The sequence below is a fragment of the Prionailurus bengalensis genome, chromosome A2 (genome assembly GCF_016509475.1).
Source record: "Prionailurus bengalensis isolate Pbe53 chromosome A2, Fcat_Pben_1.1_paternal_pri, whole genome shotgun sequence".
Classification (NCBI taxonomy): Eukaryota; Metazoa; Chordata; class Mammalia; order Carnivora; family Felidae; genus Prionailurus; species Prionailurus bengalensis.
This window is the reverse complement of record NC_057348.1, coordinates 84,485,220-84,511,642: the sequence shown is the minus strand read 5'-3', so window position 1 is coordinate 84,511,642 and position 26,423 is coordinate 84,485,220. Positions and strand designations below refer to the sequence as shown.

Sequence of the window (26,423 nt, the reverse complement as noted above, 5' to 3'; positions counted from 1 at the left end):
CATTAGAACTATAGAAAATACTGGCCACATGTCAATAAATAATTGGATGTTAGTGCTTATTTCATGGACTGAAAATATAATCAAGTCAGTTCTGTCTGTCTAGCTTCATAGATTTTAACACTCTAAAAACTGAAGCTAAATGAAGAAATACTTCCTGTGTGTATGTGTGTGTGTGTGTGTGTGTGTGTGTGTGTGTGGAGAGAGAGAGAGAGAGAGAGAGAGAGAGAGAGAGAAAGATGCAGTATAGCCTGACAAAATGATCAGACTAAAGGAAGATCTACCTTGTCATCTGTATGTAATCCAACAAGGCTTAAAGGAATTAAAAGGAATATAGTTATTAAGGACACTGTTCTTTGAACAAGTGTGACCTATATTTATCATTCTATTTCACAATAAGGAAATAAATTTATCTTTATTGGAGTAAAAAAAATAAAAAATAATTATTTAAAAATTTGTCACAACAAGATATCTGAATTTATTATTTTAACAAGGGTCAATGAGCTGGAAATTCAAAACAAAACAAAACAAAACAATAATCATCACCATCAGAGACTTGACCCAAGGGTACAGTTACTGAGAACACTAGCAGAGTATTTTAGAGAGGGAATCTCTTGGATGCAGTCCAAGTTATTTTAGCTATTGAAGTACCTAGAGACCTGTTTTAAGTAAATCTACTGCTGTGGCTGTGTGGTTTACCAATAACAATATTAAACCAAAATAGCAATATAAGTGTAAATTCATTGTGATATAAACAGTTGAGAAATGTGTACTATAGAAGGAAGGAAATACACCTTTTATTGTATACATTAGTGACCTTATTTTAATATATATCATTAGGAAATGGGCATATACTATTGAAAGGCATTTGTTAAAGGAAAATTGGTGGGAGTCATAAAATCTTTAGGAATTTAAGTTCATAAACTGGAAGAAAGATCTTGAAATATAAATATAGAAATGCCTAAAAGAAATGTGTTAGGATAAAGTAAATGATGACTGTCATATATACAAGTGAGATTATGCAACCTTTATTTTCCTTTCTGAACAGGTTTTCTGGCCAGCATCTACAATCAAAGTCGAAGAGTGCAAAATGGCTGGCAAAGATCCCACAGTGAGTGCCTAAAAAAAACCCAAAACTTAAATATTTGGTCTTTGAATCCATGTACCTTGAGTGCAGCCAAGAGTAAGACAAAGGGTGTTGGTGTTTTAAATCTTCTGCTGGACGCATGGCAAAAAATGTAAATGTAAAGAAGTTGGAACTCTTAAACACTGTAACTTAGGAATTCCTGACCGGGTAAAAATTTTTTGCATTGCTTCCATTATTGCATTCTGACACTTTTCATGATGGATTTCAGCAATAACCTCTGTTCCAGTGGATCCAACCTGCAGAATTCTCAGCAGGCCGCTGAAATAATGATAATGCAAGTGTCTGGAGAAGCTCCCAGATACCGTGTAGGCTTTTCCAAAGAAAGATCTCGGCAAAAGGGTACTGGTGAGCCGGCACATTCCAGAGGCGTAAATCACCAATGATTAGTGGTATCTTTGTTAGTTAAAAATAACCACAGAAACAAAAACCAAGGCAGATATGAACATTAAATGTTCAGTATGCAACATTTGTACAAATTGTATACCTTTAAGTGGAATTCCATGTAAAGAGTTAAGAAATAAATCTGTATGGATTTCTACAAACAATCTGCTGAAACTGACATATTAACTGATTCTTGAATATTATAAATACATGGAGCAGATCTATAATGTATATGTTATTTAATTTTATAAAGAAACATGTATGTCATCTTATCTTCTTGTCTTAAATCACAGAAAATATCATAATGGAACCATATATCAGAATTACCCACTCTTTTACAAGTAATTTGGTAGAGAAGTTTTTTATGCATTTATTCACTCTTTCACTCATTCATTCAACCAATATTGATTGAGCCCCTATTATGTGTCTGGCATAGTATTAATTGCTACAGACATAATTTGTGCCACAGTAGGCACAATCTGACTCTTCTCGACTTTATTATCATATTGGAGAAGTCAACGTTAATCAAATGAGCATAGAAATATGTGCTTATGCAGGTATGCAATTTAAATATGGCAGTTGGATAGAAAAACTAGTACTTGTACACACACATACACACAATGAAATCTGAGGTCTAAAGAAATATGACCTTGAGGGGTGCCTAGGTGGCTCAGTTGGTTGAGTGACTGACTTTGGCTCAGGTCATGATCTCACTCACGGTCTGTGAGTTCAAGCCCCATGTTGGGCTCTGTGCTGACAGCTCAGACGGAGCCTGAAGCCTGCTTCAGATTCTGTGTCTCCCTCTCTCTCTGCCCCTCCCCTGCTCATGCTGTCTCTCTCTCTCTCTCTCTCAAAGAATAAATAAACATTAAAAAAAATTTAGAAAGAAAGAAATACGACCTTGAGCTAGTGTGAAAAATGTTGACTAAGCACTTATTGTAAGTGTAGAGATAAGAAATGCTGATTTCAGCGGCTCAGTCTATGCACTGAGCCTTGAGAGTGAGGGTTTCAGAGATTCATCATGGTGGCTCAAGGAAAAAAATAATTCTTGTGGAAAAAGGAAGCATGGGAATTAAAATTTTATCTTCGCTGACTCTCAACAGTCCAGGTATGAGGTTCGGAAAACGCCTGGTGCGAGACAGAGTCATGGAAGACTCTGACATGTAGTATCTCTGGGTCTCACTGGAGGGTGTTGTTGAGAGAACTCACTGGGAGTGACTTAGCTCTGGGTCTCACTTTTTCAGTTTTATAACTGATCTTTTAAGGGAAATTTAAAAATGGGCTGAAGGAGTTGCACAGGCATATTTGTTACCCACGAGATCTGCTGGGCCATAGTCTACAGGAAAAAATCTAGAGAAATGTGTATACTTGTCTTCTAGGGAACCAGTAGTAGAGTGAAGTATAATGTTGTGGAGAAGTCTTTTTTTTTTTTTTTGTCTCATGAAACTATTATTTCTATAATTATGCATGAATTTAAATATTTTTTTATTCTCTAACATGTTAATCTCCCTAAAATAAAGTTTTTAGCCATTCTTATGGATCCTATCATGTCTTGCATTTGCCACAGTAATATCCTGTGGCTGTAATTACTGAATTTAATTGTCCTCTTTGTTCAAAAAGATTTTCATTTCCCGTTCATACGAACTGTCAAAGACAGGATATGTTGGATTTAGATACCATTGCACATTCTCTTTCCAAAGATTGCTGTTGCTTTTGTGAAGAATCTCAGCCAAATCATTTGATGTCTTTTTCCCTTTGGCAAAATAAAAATGCTCTGTCATTTGCTTTCTTATAATTAAGAGTCATTAGATGAAATCTTCAATACATGCTTACATTTTCCCATAGTTTACTCATGTTGTAATATCGTTCATGGATATCTTTAAATTCTGCTATACTGCAAAGTAGTATACATAACAGAAGTAACTGGTGAAGAATTCTCTTCCAGTACAGCCAACATTGTTGGGTCCTGAGAAATAATCAGCCTAACTCTATCAAATACATGTTTTGTCTTTGCAAGAGAAGAGAATCTAGCTCATTTCATACATGTGAAATACTTATAGAGAAGTGTCTTTTAATCAGGCCACAAAACAAAGACCAGTGGTAGAAAAGTGATGCTAAATCAGTCTTTACAGTTCTAGAGCATGACATTTTTATTACATTCTTTAATAAAACTAAATATTTAAGAATTAATATTAATTCTGTTACAATAAATACCTAATAATATTTTATTTAAAAACAGAGGAATTGAATATTTTATTTTGTAGAAATCAGTTGGCCATTGTGAAGAAACCAAAGTAGAGCATCTACCTTTAGGTGTGTTTACAATACACTAGAGATGATGAAACATATATGCAATAACTATCAAATAATAGTAGCCAACATTTAATAGAGTGAGCCAGGCACTGTTCTAAGGCTTTCTTTTAATCCTCACAACAATGCTACAAGATGGACATTATTGTCACTGTTCACATTTTTAAGATCAAGGGACCTCACTAAGAGAGTGAGGAACTTACCAAACCTGCCCTGCTAGCAAGTGGGAAAGGAGGCCACTGCCTGGCTCAGGCACATTTTGGCTCTGGATCCTGAACTCTTATCTGATAAAGCATGCCATTTCACCAGGAAGAGTTTGCTAAATGCTAAGTATACACACAAAATACAAAGAAAAAAACACACTAAAGTTGGGATATTTGGGGAAGATTTGATAGACTCGATGGCAACTGTGTTGGGTCTATGTTAACCTTTCTCTTTATTTTATTTTAGTGATACTGAAATTCAAATAAGTTATACCCTTTTCCTCTTTCCGCCTTTGGCACAAATCACATGTGACTCTCTCCTTGTTCAATTATCTTCCCATCTTTTTAGCCTGGAAATCATCTGTTCCTCCTCTCAAGTGACAGTGCAGATGTCACTTCTCTGGGAAGTCTTCTCTGCCCACCCAGGACTGGGCTAGCTGTTATTGTGTGTATGCCTGAAACACTGTCGTATATTTCACTGCATTTTTAACTATAACGCTCCACTCACTGATTGGAAATACTGTGTAGTGTCATTATTCTCTGTGCTCAGATCTTTATCTAGACACTTAATAAAATTTAAACAAGATCTGAAAAAGTGGAGATAGAAACAAGCAAGCCTGGGAATTTGTTTTAAGTGATTGTCGGGAGTTAGAGGTAGGACATGGTGGATGATGAGTGTATTTGTGCCCTTCAATTAGTAATGTTTGTAATAAATTCATTATGCACTTATTTTAGAAGTTCATTTTGGTTAAATTAAAACATTTTTATTTTAAATATTATAGTAATCATCTACTAGGCAAAACTTAAACTAGTTGACAATTAAAATCCATACTGCTTTAGCAACTGAAAGAAAATATACACCATGGAATCAAGTATCACTTATTCCTTTAGATTTTTTAACATACCAAATTTTAATTAAAGCCAGAAAAAATAACACTTAATTATTAGACAATAATTCAAGAGAAACTAAAGTTTGATCCCAGAAATAAAATATCATAATATTATAATAAACTAAGGTTTATAAAGAAAATACATTGTCCTAGTGGGAATAGAACTAATTTTCTGCCCAGCTAAAAGACTATAACCTGCCTCCCATTTCCCTCTGGGCCTATATGTATTCACTCCTACATGCTTCATTTATTTCTAAATGTTCATAATTTATTCATACTCTAAATAAATTGAGCTTAAACAGTAGCACGTGCTGTCAGACATATCCAATGAGATAGGGCATAATGAATGCACTAAGTAAATACTGTAAGAGATTGTTGAAAATTTAAGCGGGATTACATATATTTAGACATATGTGAGTTACATGCACACAATGTCAAACTTTTTTTATTAATTGTAGGGTGTCAGTTTCCATATTTATGTGACCAAAGGATCCTGAACTACTGGAAAATCTATTTTCTTTAGAAATATATTTATCAGGGCACTTGGGTGGCTCAGTTAGCTAAGTGCCGACTTCAGTTCAGGTCATGATCTCACAGTTCATGGGTTTGAACCCCACGTCAGGCTCTGTGCTGACAGCTCAGAGCCTGGAGCCTGCTTCGAGCTCTGTGTCTCCCTCTCTCTGCCCCCCTCCCCCACTCACGCTCTGTCTCTGTCTCTCTCAAAAATAAATAAACATTAAAAATTTTAAAAGAAATACATTTATCATATAGCTTGATTTATTGTCTAGACCAAAGAAGTGTAGGCCAAGAAGAAAAGAATAAGAGGGATTTTTTTTCCTCCATTGCATAGTATGGGCCATGAAGAGTTAATATTTTTAAAGTCCACGTCTGTGTTCCAGGATACGTTTTCAAAAACATTTATGCTAAAAATATCATAACAAATATATGTTCAATGCAGAAATGTTTGAAGGCCTAGAGAAGTATGTAAACAGTAACAGAAAACCATCTCTTCTTATCTCTTTGACCCTGTAGACTTAACCTCACCGTGCCTCAGTTTTCTTGTTTGCATAATGGGCATTCTTATAGTACTTATGAGTTGTTATTATGATGTTTAATGAGTTAATATTTGAAGAGAGCTTAGAATAGTATATAGAGCATAGTAAGTGGTATATTACTAGTACATAAATTAAAAAATTCCACTATCAAAATGTAACAACTTAAAAATTGGGTGTAGGGGTGCCTGAGTTGCATGGTCGGTTAAGTGGTTAACTCTTGGTTTCAGCTCAGGTCATGATCTCACAATCTAGGAGATCAAGCCCCTTGTGGGGCTCTGCGTTGACAGCCTAGGAGCCTACTTGGGATTCTCTGTCTCCCTGTCCCTCTGCCCCTCCCAGACTCATGTGTGTGCTTATGCTCTCTCTCTCTCTCTCTCTCTCTCTCTCTCAAAAATAAATAAACATTTTTAAAAGATTCGGGGTATACTTTTTCAGCATTTTATTGTTTGAAATATATAGGTATATAAATAAAATGGTATTATGTTCTACATAATGTTAACACCGCTATACTTCATACAGCATTGTACCAGGAAATAGTTTTGAAAAGGAATTTTTTAAAAAAGCATCCACGGTATTGAACTGCACTGAAGGCTCATTCTCTAAACCTTTCATAGATGTCTGCTACGATCAGAACCTATACTAAGCTCCGTGCAGGACAAATGGCCTGTCCACTTCACCGGATTTGTCCTAACAACTGAAATAAAAAATACATATGAAAGAGTCCAATATCTGACACTGTGCATATTTATTATGTGCCAGACACTATTCCACGAGCTTATTAGTATATTGCTGACAACAAATGTAATCATCACCATTTACAGATAAAAAGACTGAAACACAGAGAAGCTAAGTAAATGTCTCAAGTTCAAACAGCCACTGAAAGGTAAAGCTGAAGTTTGACCTAGGTCAGTTAGCTCTGAACTTTATACACTTGAATCCACTGTCTACTTCCCATCTGAAGACTGTGGCATGATGACAGGCCAACTCTAATTGCCTCTCTGGTTTCATCACACAGTAATTCACTATCCCCTCTAGGCACCACTTTCAAAGTAAATCCTGCTCTGTCATGCCTCCATTATTTTGTTTATGCTCTACTTTCTTTTGGAATGCTCTTTCCTTATGCTTTGGCCTATCAAAATCTCTGCTTATTCTTCAAGTTCCAGATAAAATGACACCCCCTTCTCAAACCCTTTACATCCAGGTCAGCATTACTCATTCTCTCGGATTCTTTCCTCCTATAGCACATTTTTAAAAAGTGTAACTCCGCTATAGTATCTACTAAGCCTGATGTATCATGGCTTCCTTTGTCTGAAAGGATGAATCTATTCATTTCAGTGTCATTGACACGATATGCAAATTATAGAATGAGTTCAGTAAGTATTTGCTGGATAAGAATGATATGGTTGCTATGGTCTAAATCAGAAATAACGTGGACAGAAACTATGGAAATGGAAAGTAACTAGAAAATGATTTTCAGTAATTAACTTGCTTTTTTTTTTTTCCTTTGTGTTTATCTCTCTGGGGAACGTTGGTGGGGCACACTGAGCATCATCAGGTAGTCTGAAAATCTGTCTCATGGTTAATCAACCCCTTTCTTTAATTTTTTTTTCATATTTATTTATTTAATTTGAGAGAGAGAGAGAGAGAGAGCACAAGCAGGGGTGGGGCAGAGAGAGAGACAGAGAATCCCAGGCAGGCTCCCTGCTGTCAGTGCAGAGCCTGACATGGGGCTCTATCTCGTGAACCATGAGATCATGACCTGAACTGAAATCAAGAGCCAGATGCTTAACCGACTGAGCCACCCAGGCACCCCTCAACCCCTTTCTTTTCTTTTCTTTTCTTTTTTTTAATCTTTATTTATTTTTGAGAGAGAGACAGCGTGTGAGCAGGGAAGGAGCAGAGAGAGAGAGAGAGGGAGTCACAGAATCTGAAGCAGTCTCCAGGCTCTGAGCTGTCAGCACAGAGCCTGACGCAGGGCTCAAACTCACCGAACTGTGAGATCATGACCTGAGCCAAAGTCGGACACTCAACCGACTGAGCCACCCAGGCGTCCCTCAACCCCTTTCTTTAGGAAAGCTGGATATTGGAGGCTAGCCATGGTTCAAGACACAGCTCAGTCACTTAATAAAACTTAGAGCACTTCATTTAACCTTTTTGGGACTCAATTTCCTTATCAATAAAATGGAACTAATACTTTAATTGGAACATTGCTTTGAGGATTAAAAAACAATATCAAAGGCTTAAGAGCTCTGTAAATATCAATAACTTGTAAAAACTCCACTCTACCAAGTGTGGATTCCTCACCCAAAGACAAAATACAAAGTGATTAAAAGTACAAGATTTTTTTAAAGATTCTTCTAAATATTTAAATTTTTTATTTACTTTTGAGAGAGAGAGAGAGAGAGAGAGAGAGAGAGAGAGAGAGATGGAGTTCAAGTGGGGGAGGGGCACAGAGAGAGGGAGACACAGAATCCAAAGCAGGATCCAGGCTCTGAGCTGTCAGCACAGAACCCGATGCGGGGCTCGAACTCATGAGCCACAAGATCATGACCTGAGCTGAAGTTGGATGCTTAACTGACTGAGCCACCCAGGCACCCCCAAAAGTACAAGATTTAATGTTAGACATATTTGTGTTTGAAAATCTGTTTTACCTGTTTCTAGATCAATGGCATTAAGCAAGTTAAAAGAGCTCTAAGCTTCATTTTTCTAAAAGGACTTGTACAAATTTAATGAATGTTAAATGCCCAAGTGGCATAAAGTACTCTCAATAAATATGAGCTATAAAGGTAAAAATCAAACGTCCTGGGAAGTAAAAACAGGTTAAATATATAAAATGATCATTCCAATGTCTAGAACATAATAAATTATCAACAGATATTGGCTATAATAAGTAAGTATAAAATGTATATAGAAATATACATGAAACAAGTATAATCTGTACTTGAAATATAAAACATATTAGTGTCATCCTTCTTTTTTATCAATACCAATCATTCATGATAGTAAACTGTCTACAAAACTCAAGAGGACATATAATCTGTTATTAATAGAATTGAATTGGATTCATGTCTTATGGGAAAATAGTATATACAGAATCCTAGAATAACTAAACTTGGATGTGAAAAAAGTAAACACAAGGCTCATTGCTCACTGATATCCCTAATGTAGACATGTTATATACACACCATACTTCATCTATTCTTTTTCTACAGAGAAACACATTATCATCTGCAGTTACATAGTCAATTTCCAAGTACCTCTATAAACAGGTGTCAAGATACAGTGATACTATCTATTTAACAAAAATTCTTAATGTCTTAAAATAAAAATAGGTGTATAGTCTGGTCTGTAAGGATTAATTTCTTTGGCAGCTGAGTTAATGATTGATTATTTCATAATAAAATCCATAATAGAAACATATGTATAAAATTACTACATAAAAATTAAGCATATATAATGGCTGGCAAGTACTTATATAAAAGGAGAAAATTTTGAGAAAATGTAAAATAATATTGACTTTAAATTTAACTTCTAAAATCTTTAACTTCTACTTTAACAGAATTGTTTTTTTTTTTTACTTTTCAAATAATAGATGTGCATTATAAAAAATTAATAATATGGTACCTGGAAGAGAAAAAAGAAATATATGTTGTCTGACCACCCATGGGAAAACCAGTGTTAACTTTTAATATATTTATAAAAAAATTTTATAATCTATAACATTTTTAATGATGTTCTTTGTGAAAAAAATGCAAAGAAAACAAAATTCAGTTTCAGGCTTGATTAATTTGTAGTCAGCAAAATCTAGTGAACATAGCAATATAGACATGCAATGATTACTTCAGTCACAGGGATCTGCCTTTGGTGCAGACTGTGTTTATACACTTCTGCAAGGTCATAGTCAACTTATAATTACAATAATTATTTTGCATTTCATTGAGTGAATCAATGACAACATTTCCAATGGTTGGAGTAGGAGCAGGTGAGAAAGAAGACTAGGGAAGAAGGTATTTTAGGGGATGAAGGGCAGAGAGATAATAATCGCCTCACAGTGCTGGCATTTTGTTTATGGCTTGTTTCATTCACCAACTCTAAAAGCTAATAGTGTTTGCCATTGTGTACTCACGATGATATGGACCTTGTATAAGCACAATTTCATTAAAAACATGTTTATAATATGTGTGTGTGTGTGTGTGTGTATAACATATTGATGAAAATTTGAGGAAACAATTTGGTGTACTTTTCAATTTCTCAATTTTTTCAGGTAAAGAGTAAGCTCATAAAGTTTCAGAACATAAAAACTTACACAGTATATAAAATATTGAAATATGAGACAGATACGCCATTTTACTCATTAAGTTGAACTACCTTCTTGCTGAAGTAAACCAATAAAATAAACCATGTTGTTCTCTTGTTATCTCCTAACAACAACAAAAAAGTGAGAGCAGAAAGGAAAATATATAGCGAAGTATGACAGGACTACTTAGAAATAGCAATAAAAGTCCTTTATTACTAACTGCTTATTCACCTACTCTTCTAGCATGGCTGTGGGAACTTCGTCCGTGTAATTCAAGCTTTCAACCGCACTCACTTGTACGTTTGTGGCAGTGGGGCTTTCAGCCCAGTGTGTACTTATTTGAATAGAGGGAGAAGATCAGAGGTAAGTGTAAAAGTTTTTCATTTTTAGCTATGGTGTGAGTTTCAAAGATTTCTTAAAACTGTATTTGAGAGTAAAAACTTGGAATTATCATCAATAGCCATTAAAAACCTTCAAGACCTTTTAACGCTAAATATATTCCATTTGGTTACTGTCCCCCAAGTTACTTAGAGTGTAGCTGTTTTATATAACTTCTGAATAAAAAATCTGCAAGAGACAAAGGAAATAAAAGTGATGTAATTTTATAATTATTTAGAAAGGAAGGTATCAAAAATGCTTATTCCAAATTATAGAAATATTGTAGTGTAAACTCACTTTCTTAAACCTATTTTAAGTAATTTTTTATTTAACTTTCAAACTTGGTAAACTTTTATGAGATACCTGTAAGAGATAAATAAAGCAGGATGCCAGGTGCTTTTGCTGAAAAGAAGTTTCTATAATTAATAGGTCATACTTTGATTTTAGACGAACATTAGTCTACACTAGGCTTTTCTATCCTTTTTCCTACATTAGTTAAAATGACTTGGGGTTCTTTGAACAAAAACATTTGCTAAACACTAAATGCATACCTAATGTATAGATAAATACAAGCTGGTTGAACTTCACCTATGAGATTTAAAACCGTGTTTGTCCCAGTTTAAAATTATTGACTTAAGAAAAGTATGCATTAGACCGAAGAGTTTTTCCTTTTTCTTTTAGTCAAACATGTTGTTTTAACAAATGTAAGCATTTAAAAAACTTAATTATTTCAAATTATCTTGCTTTGTTTCCATTATGCAACTTAAATCTAGAATGTCCAGTTCTTATATATTCATTCAATTTTAGAGATTAGAACTGTTAAAAAAATTAAATGTTGCTACGGCTATATCTTATTAAGTTTATTCTCCCTTAACAAAGATTAATCTACTTTAGTACAAATATAATTGAATAATGATTCTCTTTATATTACTTTATTATTAAATTTTTTTCGGACATGTAATTTATACATACATATCTTTTGGTAAATAAAAAGTCATTTAAACATAACTGAGTGGTTACAAGTTGAGCCCCAAATGAGGCATTTCCAAGTGGTTCAAGATAATATGAAATATTACAATTCTTAAAGAAAAGTAGAACTATGCTTCTTGGAAAAGTACGTTGGCTACATTGAACTTGTCATTAGAACCACATGCCTGTGATCAATTGATTAAATAAACTACTGCCCCAGACGTCTGCCATCTGTCAGACACGCCACTGAAGGCTGTGCACTCACTGTACTCGCCAACAATAGCATAGCAGTTTTCAGAGCACAGATTTCAAATAAAATCATTTTCCCATGTACAAATTGCCCACTATGCACTTCAAGGCTTAATTGGAAAGTCGGTCCAAAAAATAATCTCCTTTGGAAAACCAGCATGAAATAAAATTTAATCACTTTACTAAATATATGAACTACTTTAGTCTCACTTCAAAAGATATATTTCAAAGGGGAAGCATTTCCATTAATTAATCTCTTAAAATAATATGTGAACATCTTAAGTGCCAATTTAAGTATGAAAAGAGTTATGAATTTTAAGCTTTGTATGCAGTCAGTTCAAGTCAAAGGGTTTTACCATAACATCATTTTTATGTATCTATAGTATGTAAACAGTAACAGAAATATAGACTATGTAGTTTATCAAACATCTCCTGTATTTATTTTCTTTAGTTTAGGATAAAAGATCCCCTAGTGTAAAATGAAGATATGATACAGAGAGGTTGTATTTTGAGAGCATTTTCCTTCTTATGCATCACTATCATTGCATTTTATAATGACCAGAGATAGTACTTACTAGTAACACCATGTGCTGATACTGAGATATGGTATTTTTCCTGTGTTTACAACCAGTTTGACAGTGAACCAAATTAGGGTCACATAATCATTACTTATTCAGTTTCATTTCTTAGATACTATCGACCACCTTCTATCTATCTGTCAAATAGTCATTCATTTTTTTCTCAGAGAGCATTTTCTGAGCCTACTCCACATTTGGAACATCACACACTTTCATTATATCCTATGAGTCTCCCATTTTTCTGTGAGACTGATTCAGAGCTTTCCTAGAACATTTCAGTGATGCCCATCCAAAATGCCTGCAGTCCTTGCTACACCAATTCCTAACCACGGTTCTTCTCTTCTGTCTGCCGTCTTCATCCCCTGTCTTCTGTTCCTGGAAAAAGATAAAGCAACACAAGTAAATAATGACTTGAAATAATGAATAAAACATTAACAAAAATAAATAGTGGGTTAATTTCACTACACATTCATGGACTATTCCTACATCTCATTTTTCGTTGATTTTATAAGATGTCTCCATACATTGGTTCCAGCAGTTGAATACCATTTAAGCCTCTGACTCTGCCAGTCATTAAGCAGATAACCTTACCTTTGAATGACCAAGAATAACACAGGCATTCAAATCATTCCCTGTGCCATTTGAAGCAAATTAGTCACCAAACCTTTCTGCTTATGTGTCTTTTTGTAGCTTTCCTTTTGTCAGAAAAAAGTTGTGCATTTTCCTTCTCAATAAAGTGCTTTTATCAGTAACCTTTATTACTGTTTTATATCTTCATTTCCTTTCTCTTGCATTTACTTTTTTTCCTGTTTAAAAATAGGATCATGTTTCTTTTCCTTAAATCATTATCTTGGGTCTGTGACTTTTTTCAACTTCTTTTTTCCCTCTTTTACTGATCACAAAACTTCTCAGACTAGTAGGCTATATTTTCTGTTTTACATTTCTGTTTTTCATATCATTATTAAACCTTTCTGATCTGACATTCATTACTACCCATAAACTAAAACTATTTTCTAGTGGCCAAGAGTCCTCAGTGATCAAATTAATTCCCTTAATCTGCATCCTTTTTCCTTGACCGATCTATAACATGTTGGCCATGCCCCCTATTTTTCAATGCCTTTATTAACATCTATAACCATGAAACATTTTCCCATGCCTTCTTTCCTAATTTTTCACCACTTACTCTCTTTCTGGTCCTATTTATTTCTCTTTTATTGATTCAATCTACAAATAAGTATTTATTTAATGATAATGACTGACACAAAATTATATTAGAACTTGTAAGCTACCTTTAAGATATTGATCTTTATCTTGTGTCAAAGGAGAAGCAACTGGAATGATCTTAAGCAGAAAATGGCAAGGAAAGCATTGTGTTGTCACTGTGTATTGTATTATAAATGATTGAGGGTAGGGAGGGGTTGAGAGGGCTGTGGTGAGATCAGTTAGAGAATGGATATAATAGGCCAAGAAAGAAATTATTAAACTCAGGGGAGGGGCAATAAAGACAGAAAGATAAGCACAAAGTGTAAGATGGTGTAGTTGACAGTGGTAGATTTGGCTATATAAAAGGAAATTTACAATGATACAGGTATTGACATTTTTGTTGTTTGTTTTTCATTTTTGGTTTTTGGCTTCTTTAGTTATATAGTTGTCATGAACTGAGATGAGAGAGAACAAAGAAAATCATGTTTGAGGTTAAGGTTTTAAGCCTGGGTTGGGTTCTCTTGAGTCTGAGTTGCTGTTGAAAGATCCAAGTGGAAATGTCAAGTAGGCAGTTGAATATAAACTTGGCTATATAAATGTTTGAGTCGTTTTATTAGAATAACTGAAGCCCAGGAAATGCAAGGGTTTAATCATGCAGAGTACTGTGTGAAAAAAGAAGAGTGATTATGCCTGAGACTTGAGGGTTTCTTAATTTAAGGGCAAGATGGGGGCAAGATGGGGGACCTTCAAACATGACTAAGAAGAAACAGTCAGAGAAGTAGAGAGGCGGGAACAAGAATGTGCTAATGCATGTATTAGTGTATGCGTATTTATGTGTTTGGTAGTAAGAAGTTAAAGACATCTCATTTAAAGGGTTCACTTAATCTGCAATTATATGATCAATCAATAGTTAATAGATTTGTCTATAGTGATAGTGGTTTGAAATTATTAATGGAACAATCAATTGATATTAGTGTTCTTGAAGGTTTGCTGAGCTGTATAAGGATCCATTTTGTGTTGGTGACCAAAAAATCATTATTTTTGTTGAATTTACCTTTTTGGACAACCTTCTGTAAAATACTTAGATATATGGAAACAAGTATGGAGAATGTACAGGTAGACATGCCCTTCCAGGCTGTGGTTTCAATGAAAAAAATCGCAGATTCAAGGAACTTAATATTTCTGCAAAAAACATATTGAAAATAAATAGCATTGAATCTATATGGGTTAACAAAAAAGTCAGGAAGACAGAAGGCTGATGAACTGAGAAAAAATGGAAAGGAGATAAAATTGAAGATTTGTTGCTATGTGCTTGAGTTAGTGATTATTCTGGTGGACCATACTCTTTCTGGTGATGACAAGATCTAGACTATAACTGTGTGAGAATGAGGACGCTGTACAATAAAGAAATCGTTCAGTGGAGAGCAAGTGGTACCTAAGCAATTTCATCAACTCCTGCAATGCCAACTCTCACTTTTTTAGTATAATATATGTACATCTCTGGCTAACTGATCATAGCTGGCTTTACTAAACATCATTGCTTTTCCTCAATTATTTGTTAAGTAAGGTTATTGTATAAATACTGACTTTTTGGAAAATAGACATAGTGAGGAGTCAGGAGACTGAATTTTAACTTTAATTTTGTCATAATTTAGCTACATGATCTTGTGCAAGTTATATTTTCCTCATCTGTAGAGTTAATTCATTGAAGAAAATCATTCTGTAAGACTTTTCCAGGATAGAGGACTGTGATTTTTTTTAAGTTCTATGATTCCCCCATCATGTCAGTAATATTCTGACAACACATCAAACTCAATGTAACAAAACTGAACTAGTTTTATTTTCTTTAAGGAGTCAAAACTTCAGAATCATCTTTGTTTTCTTCCTCTTCCTTGAACCACATCCAGTTGGTAATTGATTGCCGAGCTGTGTTGATTTTTACTTTACAAATTCTCTTGCATCTTTACTCCTCTTACCATGATCACTGAGATCCTGGCATGTCAGAGTATTATTATCTAATTCCTGAACTACTGCACTTGAAATCAAATCTATATTCTTTAATCCAGTGTCTGTTTTTATTAACTGCCTTTCTCAATCTTCTTAAAACACCAAGGTAAGACCCAATCTTCTTAAGCAGTGTTTTGATTCTTTCATTTCCATACTCAAAAATATTGAAACTGGGGCGCCTGGGTGGCTCAGTCAGTTGAGCGTCCAACTTCGCTCAGGTCACGATCTCACGGTCTGTGAGTTCGAGCCCCGCGTTGGGCTCTGTGCTGACAGCTCAGAGCCTGGAGCCTGCTTCAGATTCTGTGTCTCCCTCTCTCTCTGGCCCTCCCCCCGTTCATGCTGTCTCTCTCTGTCTCAAAAATAAATAAATGTTAAAAAAAATTTTAAAAAATATTGAAACTGAATTTCTTTCAGAAAAATTTTGAAAAACCTTAGCTTGATAATTAAGATCCTCCATAATCTCATGCAACCTACAAAAGTGAAAACTTTGGTCTTTGAATTTTAGTAGTAGCTTTTACTGACTTTATTTAAGAATAAGATAAATATACAAGCAAAATATTCCCTCTCTGTAAGGCTACGCTGACCATTATATTTCAAATTGAATTATTACCTCTCATCCCTGGGTTTCGCTAGTTCTATTTTCTGCTTAATTTTTGTCCTGCCCACTGAGCACCATGTAACATATTCTATGTTTTGTGTAGTATTCTTTTTATATTCATATTTTCCATCATTATATTATAAATTACTTGAGGAAGAAGATTTTTGTCTGGTTTACTGTATTCCTCATGTTTTGTTGGTGTCTGGCATGTAGTAAATGCTTAATAAACTGGCCCTGAAGCAACTAATGATGGCTGAAGAGTGCATGGCAGACTTTTGATGTTCATTTAATATGTGTTGAGTCAAAAACATGCTCAATAAATTTTTGTTAAATGAGTGAAAAACAGTTTTTATCTAAATTATGAATTATTTTGTTGAACCGAGTATAATGCTTATATAACAAAATTAAGTGGTGATAAAAATTTTGTATTTTATAAATGTCTTGATTATTTTGGAACTATTATAATCCTTGTATACATTATTCCTCTATGGACAATTTTCTTCTTTTGGCCAGTGTTCAAGCTATCTAGTTCAGGTTTACAATGATCCTTGATTCCCATGTGGTTTTTGCTGATATAGATTTGAAAACTTATTGAATCAGCTTCACGGGGATTATAGTAGAATGAAAACTTTTACCTACTGAAGTTTGCTTATAATTTATAATTTCTTCATATAGGCCAAGAAAGTCTTAACAAAGTAAATTGAGAAAACATAGGCAAACCAATAAAAAGCATATTATTTATGATGATGCTTTGTTTATTAAAGAACAATCCGGTTAACTAAATATAAAGCTACTTATTATTGCTACATTTGTATTTTATCTATAATAAAGGACCAAGTTTTCGTGATTGACTCCAAGTGTGAATCTGGAAAAGGACGCTGCTCCTTCAACCCCAATGTGAACACGGTGTCTGTTATGATCAGTAAGTCAAAAATAAAAGAAGGAGGGGGAAATATAAAATAAAAAGATTAAAAAAATAAATTCACGACGTGGTATGCCTATTGGGAAGGTAGCATGAATGATAGACCTGAGTGAGGTAACAGAAAGTTGTAAACTGAGAAATTGTAGTTTCTCATTTTCAAGAATTCATGATTAAATGATAAGCAATTATTTTTTCACTTACTATGTTGCTGATGTCGTTTCTAGAGCATGTCAACATTTACAAAACATGTGTATTTGTATACATGTAATGAAATATAAAGTAATTCTCAGTGTTTTCTGTAGTTGTTTTTGTAGTATTCAGTATACCCATTTTTCCTCATAAATTTTAGCAATATTTTACAGATAATTAAAATGGCAGTTCTTTCGGAGCACTTGGGTGGCTCAGGGGGTTAAGCGTCTGACTCTTGACTTCGGCTCAGGTCATGATCTCATGGTTTGTGAGATCAAGCCTCACATCGGGCTCTGAGCTGGCAGTGTAGAGCATGCCTGAGAAACTCTCTGCCTCTCTCTCTGTCCCTCCCCTGTTCATGTACTCACGCTCTCTCCCCCACAAAGTAAATTTTTAAAAAATGGTATTTCTTTCAAATGAAAGAATAACAAAGTGCATGTCTTAGCCAAATACATTCTCTATCAATTGTCCAGAAGGTACTATACTAAAAAGAGGTGGTAGCAAAGTGACTCCCCCCTCCTCATTTTCTATAAAATGTATCAGTTAAAAAGCATGCCCAGTCGCTTGGTGCTATATATATTAACAAATGAATATCTTTGAATCTCAATCATTGGATGCCTTTCTGTAATTCACTTAAAGGCATTCTCTTCTGGTTAATTAAGACACTTCCAGAATATGCCTGACTTAACATGTGCTGCCTGTGGGGACAAATCTGGGATTTCAGTGTGTTGAATGGACAGTAGATGCTTTTACCCTTTGCTTTCTTATGTGTTGCTGGTGATAAATTGCAGTACTTGATAATGGAACAGGTGGAAAGGTGATTATTGTTTTCAGAACACCTTGCTTTTATTCATTTAATGTAGCAACTCATCTTTCTCATATTTGGAAACTAAATTAAGACAGGTACATCCAGCACTGACTAAAATGTAAACTTGGAGGTTATCCAGTGAATTCTTTCCTATGATTATTCAGAGTGGGCAGGGAGGAGATGAAAGTCTATCAGTGGGACCAAGAAGTATAAAGCTTTGAAGTCACAACATACCCAATTATGTCTGATGCAGGGACTTTTCAGATAAGCTTCTAAATATTATTTAATAGAGTCAGTGCATGGAAAGTCTTTTCGTTAGGAAGAAAATTGTATTCACCTATCAAAATGGTATGCTACGTAATACTAGATAAATATGTAGAGTTTTTACTTACTTCAAGTTAAATGCTATGAAAATAAAATTCAAAGTTGTGTTAACAATTATACTCATCAAATATCATTTGGAACAAAAAAGGCTTAAAACTGGGCACTATAAATATTCCTGTTAAACTTGTTAAGTCATTTAATAGTTTTGTCCTTAGAGAATTGGATTTGTTTACAAAATTAGTTATTGACTTTCATATACTAAGGATCCAAGACTTCAATTCCTATGCTTATGTTCCTTTACTACCTTTCAATATTTTGATTAACATTAGAACTTGAACTATCAAAGAGTCATTAAACTATTTGCTTACCTTAAAAACTGAAACTAAAAGGGGAAAGAAGTTTTATTAGCTTGCATTTGTCATTTTACTTGTTCTATTGATTATCCCTCTAACATTCTCTCCAATATTATCTCCAGTATTACACAGTCAATTTGTGTAGTCATCTCATTTTGGCATTTGGGGCTTTATCATGTCTGTTGGATTGCAAGGTACTAAATAACACAGAATGTTTAAAGCATTTCTATCTGTTAAAGTGCCAAGAAGCATCAAGAATTGGAGAATTCCAAATTTCATAATATAGTTGTTTAGTGCTTTTTGCTATTTTCTCATGCCATTGTTGTATCACAATAAGAAGTCAGATGACATTTCTTAAAGAACCTATAAAGACCCTAATGAGGTTTTTCTGGTCAGTGGAAGTAAAATTCGAAAGCAAAGTTTTTTCGGATTAACGTTAGAAAGCACAAGTTTATCTTTGCATAAATCCTCCACAAACATTCTGAAAAAAAAATCCCTATTCAGAATTCTTCTTAAAGTGGCATTGATTATTTCTTATACAAAATAAAGCAGAAACTTCATTATTCCTGATTTGCTGTTGAAATTACTGAGAATTTAAGACAGGTTATGAAGCCAATTAGACTGGTAGGCTTTTGTAATAGCTAAGACATAATTAATAAGTGGTATGCGATAAGATTAGACTCAGCCCTCTCTGCCATACATCATCCTCTGAGTGTCCTTTTTCCTTTTCTTCCTGGAAACAGATCCGATAATTGACAGCTGTGTTAATCAATCCATTGAATAGCAGAAATTTATAACCCACCATTTGGGGGGTATCAGGTATAAAAAGAATGTAAAATAATTAATTGCAAAATTATTTTAATTGTCACAACCATTGTATCTACAGAATACTTGTGTAGATGCTTCACAAATGTTCGCAGAATTTTGAAGCTAAATTGCTCAAAATGCTTTCATGGACATTTTTGTTATCTCCCTATAATCTGTTCCCACGGACCTCAGACCCCTACTAGGAAGCAGAACTGGGCAACATAATGCCTGCCATACCCACTCGCTCACTGGTAGGGGTCCAGTTCATGACCTGATGAGATCATATTGGAGATTAAAAACATTTCATTCTCCATTCTGTCCTCGGTTAGCTGGTACTGCTTATTACTAAGGAGTGAGACTGGAGTGCTTCAAAATGCTACAGTCCTGCCAAAAGGACCATGATCTGAAGGTAGCCAGACTGATTCTAGAACATCAGTCAAAGAAAAAAACTGCATGGGTTTTTCCCTGGATCAGACCTGATAACTTTTATTCTTTTTTAAATAGACATTTAACTACTATTTTTTACTCTAGGGTCGCACATACCAGTTCAATGCTTACTTTCCTTAATAGGCAAAAATTAATATGGACCCTAACAAATAAGCTCAATGTCTCATGTTGTGCAAATATAGATTAAAATATCTGTTTTTTCCATTAATGATGGTAATTTAATTTTAAAATATATTTTTTAAATTTTTTTTTTCAACGTTTACTTATTTTTGGGACAGAGAGAGACAGAGCATGAACGGGGGAGGGGCAGAGAGAGAGGGGGACACAGAATCGGAAACAGGCTCCAGGCTCTGAGCCATCATCCCAGAGCCTGACGCGGGGCTCGAACTCACGGACCGCGAGATCGTGACCTGGCTGAAGTCGGACGCTTAACCGACTGCGCCACCCAGGCGCCCCTAAAATATATTTTTTTATCTCTGTATTCTATTTTTTATGGTTTCATATGTCAAACCATATGTGTGTTATTAACATAATATTATATTTTTAGCATAATGTTAATAAATTGTGTGTTACAATTGAAAAAGTAGCACTTTATTTACCTTATAGAAACCTTATAGCATAAAAATTAAAACATATACTTTTAATCGTAAGATAATTTTACCATTAATAATATTTTGACAATAAAAACTAATATCTTCAATCTGTTTGGTGAAATCATGGAATTCTTAATATGGTGAAAACTTTTGAAATCATAAGCCAATTCCTGTATTTTACAGATGACAAGATAGAGATTCAGGTGTTAAATGACTTAGCCCTAATTCCCACTTGGTTAATTACTGCCAAAATTAGAAACTGAGTTCTCTCTTATAGTAGTTTTTATTTATTTATTAAAAGAAAGTAATAATTAAGCTATTTTATTATCTTTAACACATATATTATTTCCACGATTTTTGATACATACTATATAAACATATGTATTTAGTATAATTAAGTGCAGGCAGAAGAATTTTTATTTCTATAATAAATAAAGTTGTTTTAGTAAACTCACAGGCAATAATGACATCAGATTACATTTATCAAATGTTTTTATGTGATGGACAATGAAAAACGACAATTATAAACACTATAATTTGTGTGATCATCTAATAAGCAAGTTCTTGATTTCTAAAAAAGATTTAAAATTGTGTTGACATTTTCTTCTTCATAGATGAGGAGCTTTTCTCTGGAATGTATATAGATTTCATGGGCACAGATGCTGCTATTTTTCGAAGTTTAACGAAGAGGAATGCAGTCAGAACTGATCAACACAATTCCAAATGGCTCAGTGGTAAGAAACATTTTGTGCATTTTTTAGAATCATCCTTTAAACTATTTTATTCTCTAATGAAGAAAGGTTAAAATTGTTTAAAAAGCCATGATGTAAGTCACAATTCTGTACTTTATTATTTTTAATATTTAGGATAAATAAATAATCGAAGTAGTCCATAGTTCATATTCTAACGTTTTATTAACCATCATACAATTGTCATAAGATGTATTAATAAATAAAAATGACAGTGATACTTATCATACAGGCTCACATTTAAGAATCTTCTCCAATTATATATCACATAAATATGCTATTTTACTCATATAGTCTGCTTGAATATTTTATTTTATTATTTGTTTAATGTTTATTTATTCTTAAGAGAGAGAGAGAGAGAGAGAGAGAGAGAGAGAGAGAGAGAGCATGAGTGCTGGAGGAGCAGAGAGAGAGAGAGACACAGAATCCAGAGCAGGCTCCAGACTCTGAGCTGGCAGCACAGAACCCAGTGCAGGGCTCGAACCCATGAACTGCGAGATCATGCTTGAATATTTTAATGTCAAATCTAAAAAATTTCCTAAATTTATGATAGATATAATGATTGAAATATTTTGAATAACTCCTCCTATTTGTTTTATATTTAGATTATTAAATTATAAAACTGGTATATATATTTTTTATACTTTATTTAGTACTTAATGAAAATCATAGGTATGATAACTTTATGATTATAAGCATTCAGTTGTTTCCAGTTTTGGAGGTGTCACATGAATTTCACATCATGAAAGATATTCATTTGACATTTGAAATGTACAATTTCAGTCAGTTGCTGTTGTTTAGAGGAGGCAGAAACCACTAAGAACTTTGTCATTTCTCCCTGGGGAAGATTTCTAGCTGACCCTAAATTTGGCAATCCACTTAACATTGCATAGCAAAGCATGAATCACCACACTTAAGCATCTTATTTCACTGATGGACAGGCACAAGAAAGCATTGATTGTCCATTTACTTCTTCAATTTATGACACTAGTACATCTGGAAATAGAGTATTCTAAAACTTCTTTTGTTCTTGAAATAAGGAATCCCTCTATGTCTTCAAATGACTGCATTTTTTCCTTGAAAAATTTCCCCTTCATTTCATATGCTGTATTTTAAGAAAAAAAATGTGTTTTTCAGATCTTGGACTCCCTACTCATTCTGCTTCAGTGAATTTGAGTTTATATTATATGCACTAGATTGAGAACTATACTTTGAAAAACAAACTTTTTTTCCGTAAAATGGCCATTATATTCCATGGGAAATAACTGGTAGAAACGTTTTTAGTTTTTTAGAACTCATCATTGCCCAAAGAATTTTTGCATTTATTGAACTTCTAGAATGTATTGTGGATAGGGAAAAATAGTTTTTTTTTTAAAAATGCTTATTTCTATTTGAGGGAGAGAGAGACAGAGAGAAAAAGCATCAGGGGGGAGGGGCAGAGAGACAGGGAAACTATTCGAAGCAGGCCCCAGGCTCTGAATTGTCAGCAAAGAGCCTCATGCAGGGTCTGAACCCAAGAACTGGAGATCATGAGCTGAGCTGAAGTCTGACACTCATTCGAGTGAGCCACCCAGCGCCCCCCAGGAAAAGTAGTTGAAGCTGTTATATTATAGATATATTTTGTGGCACTTGACATTCCAAATACAATATGTTGTGTGAATACAATTACTGCTTATAGACTTTGTGCCTATGAACACTGAATTGTTCTTCTATACCAAGGATGGAGAAGGCATGTGCCTGTGGTTTACTTGGGTGGACGGTAGATAGATTTCCATCATGAGTATATATATATATATAGTCTTTGTATTTTTTTTTTCCAGAACCTATGTTTGTGGATGCACATGTCATCCCAGATGGCACGGATCCAAATGATGCTAAGGTGTACTTCTTCTTCAAAGAGAAACTGACCGACAATAGCAGAAGCACAAAACAGATTCATTCCATGATTGCTAGAATATGTCCTGTAAGTATTAAACCTGTCCTAATTTGAAGAAAGACTCACAAATTCAAATTGTATAAATGTATTTTCTTTTGCTAATAGTTTATTTTCCTACTTTCATCTACTGTTACAAATTAACTCAATATTGAGAGGAGACATTTTAAAGATTTTTTTTAATGTTTATTTATTTATTTTGAGAGAGAGAGAGAGAGAGAGAGAGAGAGAGAGAGAGAGAGAGACAGCATGCACAAGTGGAGGAAGGGCAGAGAGAGAGGAAAGAGAGAATTTTAAGCAGGCTCCAGGATGTCAGCACAGAGCCCCACATGGGGCTCAATCCCACGAACTGTGAGATTATGACCTGAGCTGAAATCGAGTCAGACACTTAACTGACTGAATCACCCCAGTGCCCTGAGAGAAGACATTTTAACTTAATGTTTATTCACATCGGTCATATGAGATAAATAAAAAAGCTTAATTCAAAGAAATATTTTGGTCATGGTCTTATACAAATGAGAAATTTTATTTAATTTTTGCTTTTCTACTTAATGCATTCATCCATTTAATACATTTGTATTAAAAACAAATAGCTAAACTCTACATCACAGAAACAGAATAATTCTTGTGAATAAAATACAGCAAAACCTCAGTAAGGACAATTGTTGGGGAACTGTCTACAATAGTGAAAATTAAGAAATGCATTAATAAAATACAGTCCTAGTTAAAAGCAGTAAACAAAATGGTCTTGTGTATAAACAGCAAGTATACGGAGCAACTCAAAAAAAGCTCATGATGCCTTCTCGTATAAGATTTTTACAGGTTTTCCCTGACTGATTTATGATTAGCATATTTTGTGCAAAAGTGTTTCTTCAAGTGTTTAGTATTTAAAATCATTATTTTTAGATATTACAGTGTTCCACTGATTGTGGAGGTCATCTGCTCCTCAGGCAGTAAAGGCAGCAGAAGGGATGAAAGGCTTCTGGACATACAGAAAACAATCAGTAGAGACTGTATGTGAATGATCCAAACACCACTTTTCCTGCCCTCGCCAGAGAAATGTGTATATTAAAGCATTTGATTGGAAATACTGAGGACTAAATGCTGACACAGAGAAGTGAAGGAGAGAAAATAGACTATTGGAGACCATTTGGTAGAAGTATAAACATACTTTCCTGACCACAGTAGCATCTATAATCTTCACTGCATACAATAATTTATGTTCATATTGAAGACAGTGAGTTATCAAGAAAAGGCAAATTAAATTATATGTTCTCCATAACATTTCAAAGGTATTTCATCATACATTGTTAAATTTAGAAAGCTTTAGGGCATATATTTATTAAACTCCTCTTTGAAACATTTTCAGTTGATACCATATTGGAGAAAATTAATTGCATAGCTATAGCTATTTTATAAAGCAATATAAATCTTAAATATCCCTCTTTTTTCGGTATGCAGATATAGTTAACATTTGCATACTTCGGATTATAACAACTCCCCAAGATATACAAATCTAAGATGAATTTTTAATACACTCTAGTATTTATTTAAGCCATCTGAAATGTGTTTTCAAAATGGTTTCAGAATGACACTGGAGGTCTGCGTAGCCTTGTCAACAAGTGGACGACCTTCTTAAAAGCGAGGCTGGTGTGCTCTGTAACCGATGAAGATGGCCCGGAAACTTACTTTGATGAATTAGGTACATGGATTTGAGATTGAAAAATGTTTTTGAAAAAGAGTTTGTAAAGTTTATATATTTTAATAACCTCTGCAGAGGATGTATATTCCATGAATGTTCTCAGCATAAATCATGTGCCAATTTGAATGAATAATGTTTACTGTTCATAAATTTCTTTAAGTACTTTTTAAATCTGTTTTGCCCCTGTGTAATTGACAAATGAGTAATGATGTATTTGTGCTTTTCTAAATTTTTTTTTAATGTTTTTATTTTTGAGAGAGAGGTAGACAGACAGAGTGTGAGCCAGGGAGGGGCAGAGAGAGAGGGAGACAGAATCCGAAGCAGGCTCCAGGCTCTGAGCTGCCAGCACAGAGCCTGATACGGGGCTCGAACCCACAAACCGCGAGATCATGACCTGGGCCGAAGTTGGACGCTCAACCAACTGAGCCACCCAGGCGCCCCTATTTGTGTTTTTCTAAAAGAATGTGTATTTCCTCTGCATTTAAATTCTAATATTCTGGGACGTCTGGGTGGCGCAGTCGGTTAAGTGTCCGACTTCAGCCAGGTCACGATCTCGCGGTCCGTGGGTTCGAGCCCCGTGTCGGGCTCTGGGCTGATGGCTCAGACCCTGGAGCCTGTTTCCGATTCTGTGTCTCCCTCTCTCTCTGCCCCTCCCCCATTCATGCTCTGTCTCTCCCTGTCCCAAAAATAAATAAAAAACGTTGAAAAAAAATAAAAATAAAAATAAATTCTAATATTCTGATTTGAAATCAGTTTGTATGCAAATACAGCTAAATATTTTTACTATTAATAGCTAATTAGCAAAATCAAGGTTGGATGGGAAAATTTCAGGGTGGAAATTAAATTTGTACTCTAATCAGCCCTTCTTGGGTGACCCTGAGATGAATTACTTTCAGGATGTGTGACGTAAGTAGAGTTATACCAGGTCAAATAAGAACTAACGATCTGATTCCTTTCTACCAAGAAACAGTTCTCTTTTTAATCAGAATAACTTGATACACATCATAGTGTTATGTTTACTAAGTGCCATTTAGAAATGACATTTATTTTGCTTTAACCCATTAAAATGTAAACTACTGGCTATTCTCAGATTTTTTTTTACCTCATCATCTGAGAGGTAAGCAATAAAAATGGGTTACATCTTTTTTTTTTCCCAGCAAGAATCTTTAAACTTTTTTTTTTTTTTTTTTCAACGCTTATTTATTTTTGGGACAGAGAGAGACAGAGCATGAACGGGGGAGGGTCAGAGAGAGAGGGAGACACAGAATCGGAAACAGGCTCCAGGCTCCGAGCCATCAGCCCAGAGCCTGACGCGGGGCTCGAACTCACAGACC

The 26,423-nt window shown here is 34.5% G+C and overlaps 1 protein-coding gene across 1 annotated transcript in view; it reads left to right on the top strand.

Moving 5' to 3' along the window:
- Positions 1-26,423, top strand: part of SEMA3C (semaphorin 3C) — a 178,791-nt gene that overhangs the window by 88,875 nt on the left and 63,493 nt on the right. Inside the window, exons 4-9 of the mRNA XM_043588705.1 lie at positions 1,046-1,108; positions 10,524-10,643; positions 17,094-17,184; positions 21,320-21,439; positions 23,275-23,417; positions 24,975-25,089. Coding sequence (XP_043444640.1) covers positions 1,046-1,108; positions 10,524-10,643; positions 17,094-17,184; positions 21,320-21,439; positions 23,275-23,417; positions 24,975-25,089 — 652 coding nt within the window. The remainder of the gene's footprint in view (positions 1-1,045; positions 1,109-10,523; positions 10,644-17,093; positions 17,185-21,319; positions 21,440-23,274; positions 23,418-24,974; positions 25,090-26,423) is intronic.